At 45.6% G+C, this 1,867-nt stretch overlaps 1 protein-coding gene across 1 annotated transcript in view; it reads left to right on the forward strand.

Moving 5' to 3' along the window:
• The first annotated feature begins 839 nt into the window (after positions 1-839).
• Positions 840-1,867, forward strand: part of nmur1a (neuromedin U receptor 1a) — a 2,712-nt gene continuing 1,684 nt past the window's right edge. The window contains exon 1 of the mRNA XM_037674577.1: positions 840-1,743. Coding sequence (XP_037530505.1) covers positions 840-1,743 — 904 coding nt within the window. The remainder of the gene's footprint in view (positions 1,744-1,867) is intronic.

A 1,867-nucleotide genomic window follows, 5' to 3' on the forward strand; every position in this document is an offset into this window, starting at 1 on the left:
GAGTGAACATGCAAACTCCACCCAGAAAGGTCCTGGGCTAGGATTTGAACTGGCAACCTTCTCACTGAGAGGCAACAGCTCTACCAACTGACCCAATACGCTACCCTCCAATGGGTATTTACAGAGATATTTTCAGAGTAGGGCAGCACAGTGGCGCAACTGGTAGAGCTGCTGCCTCTCAGTGAGCAGATTGCCGTGGCTCAAATCCCAGTCTGGGGGCCTTTCTTAGTGGAGTTTACATGTTCTCTTGAATGCGTGGGTTTTCTCCAGGTACTCCGGTTTCCTCCCACATACCAAAAATATGCATGTTAGGCTGATTGGTAACTCTAAATTGTCCCTAGGTGAGTGTGAGAGAGTGAATGGTTGTTTATCTTGTTTGTCTCTATGTGGCCCTGTGATGGACTTGCGACCTGCCCAGGCTGTACCCCGCCTCTCGCACAGTGATGGCTGGACATGAGCACCAGTGACTCCCACAACCCAAAAAGGAAGAAGCGGGTAAAAGATAATGGTTGGCTGGATGGATCTGCAAAGTACTTATGAGGGTAGTGACAGGATACCAACAGGGGTACTTAAAGGGTACGTACCAGGTGGCCTGGCCAGGTATCCAGCCATTTGTTTCAGGCAAAGGCTAAAACCAATGGGATAAATGTTGTTTTAAAACTATTTTTGACCATAAAAATGATTTATCTTTCCAGATTAATCTTGTTGACTTTTCATTTGATCAGACTTGTCTCATTATTCCCAGATGTATTGCTCTTATTGTATTGGTAAGTATTGGTAAGTATTGCTAATTTGTTTCATTTTCTTCCACAGATTTTGGGCCAGAACCCTCACCCAAGATGTCTGCTAACTGCTCTTTCAATCTAATGGAAGGGAAAGACGACTGGTTTTGTCCTCCAGAACAGATTTGTGTCAATGTGACCTCTGTCATAAATGGCAGTGATGAAGCCTGTCTGACAAAGAACGAGTATCTGGAAAAATATTTGGGTTTTCAAAGATCACCCATGTTCCGCCCTGTCTGCCTTATCTATCTGGTCATCTTCTTGGTTGGAGTTGTGGGGAATGTGCTGACATGCACAGTCATTGCACGCAACAAAGTCATGTGGACGCCAACAAACTACTACTTGTTCAGCTTGGCTGTGTCAGACCTGTTGGTGCTACTGCTTGGTATGCCACTGGAGCTGTACGAACTCTGGCAAAATTACCCCTTCCTGTTTGGGAAGGGAGGCTGCTACTTCAAAACTTTCTTATTTGAGACTGTCTGTTTGGCATCAATCCTGAATGTGATGGCTCTGAGCATTGAGCGCTACATTGCTGTGGTGCACCCACTGACAGCAAAGTCTGTGGTGACACGTACCCATGCCAAGCGGGTCATCCTCTCCGTGTGGGGTATTTCAGTTTTGTGCGCTGTGCCTAACACCAGTTTGCATGGAATCCTCATCCTCAGCATTCACTCGGTTGGCCCTGCTGGGATTGTAAGCTTGGAGATCCCTGACTCAGCCATCTGCATGTTGGTAAAACCACAATGGATGTACAACCTGACCATCCAGCTCACTACCTTTCTTTTTTTTATCCTGCCCATGACCACAATCAGTGTTCTGTACATGCTCATTGGTGTGCAGCTGAAACGTGAAAAGATGCAGCAGGCACTAGAAGGCAAATGTGGTTTTGGAAAAGACAGCTTCTGTAATGTCCGTATGCAGAGGCAGAAGGCACGTCACCGGCAAGTCACGAAAATGTTGTGTGAGTATTAAAAGATGAAGAAATTATACCAAATAAAGCAAATAAGACATCTAAAAAAGTTAAGTCTGGTCCTCTGGACCTTCAGAATTCATTCTGAATGTCCAGAGGACCAGACTCTGTATAT

Source organism: Nematolebias whitei, chromosome 3 (genome assembly GCF_014905685.2).
Source record: "Nematolebias whitei isolate Nwh7 chromosome 3, NemWhi1, whole genome shotgun sequence".
Taxonomy (NCBI): Eukaryota; Metazoa; Chordata; class Actinopteri; order Cyprinodontiformes; family Rivulidae; genus Nematolebias; species Nematolebias whitei.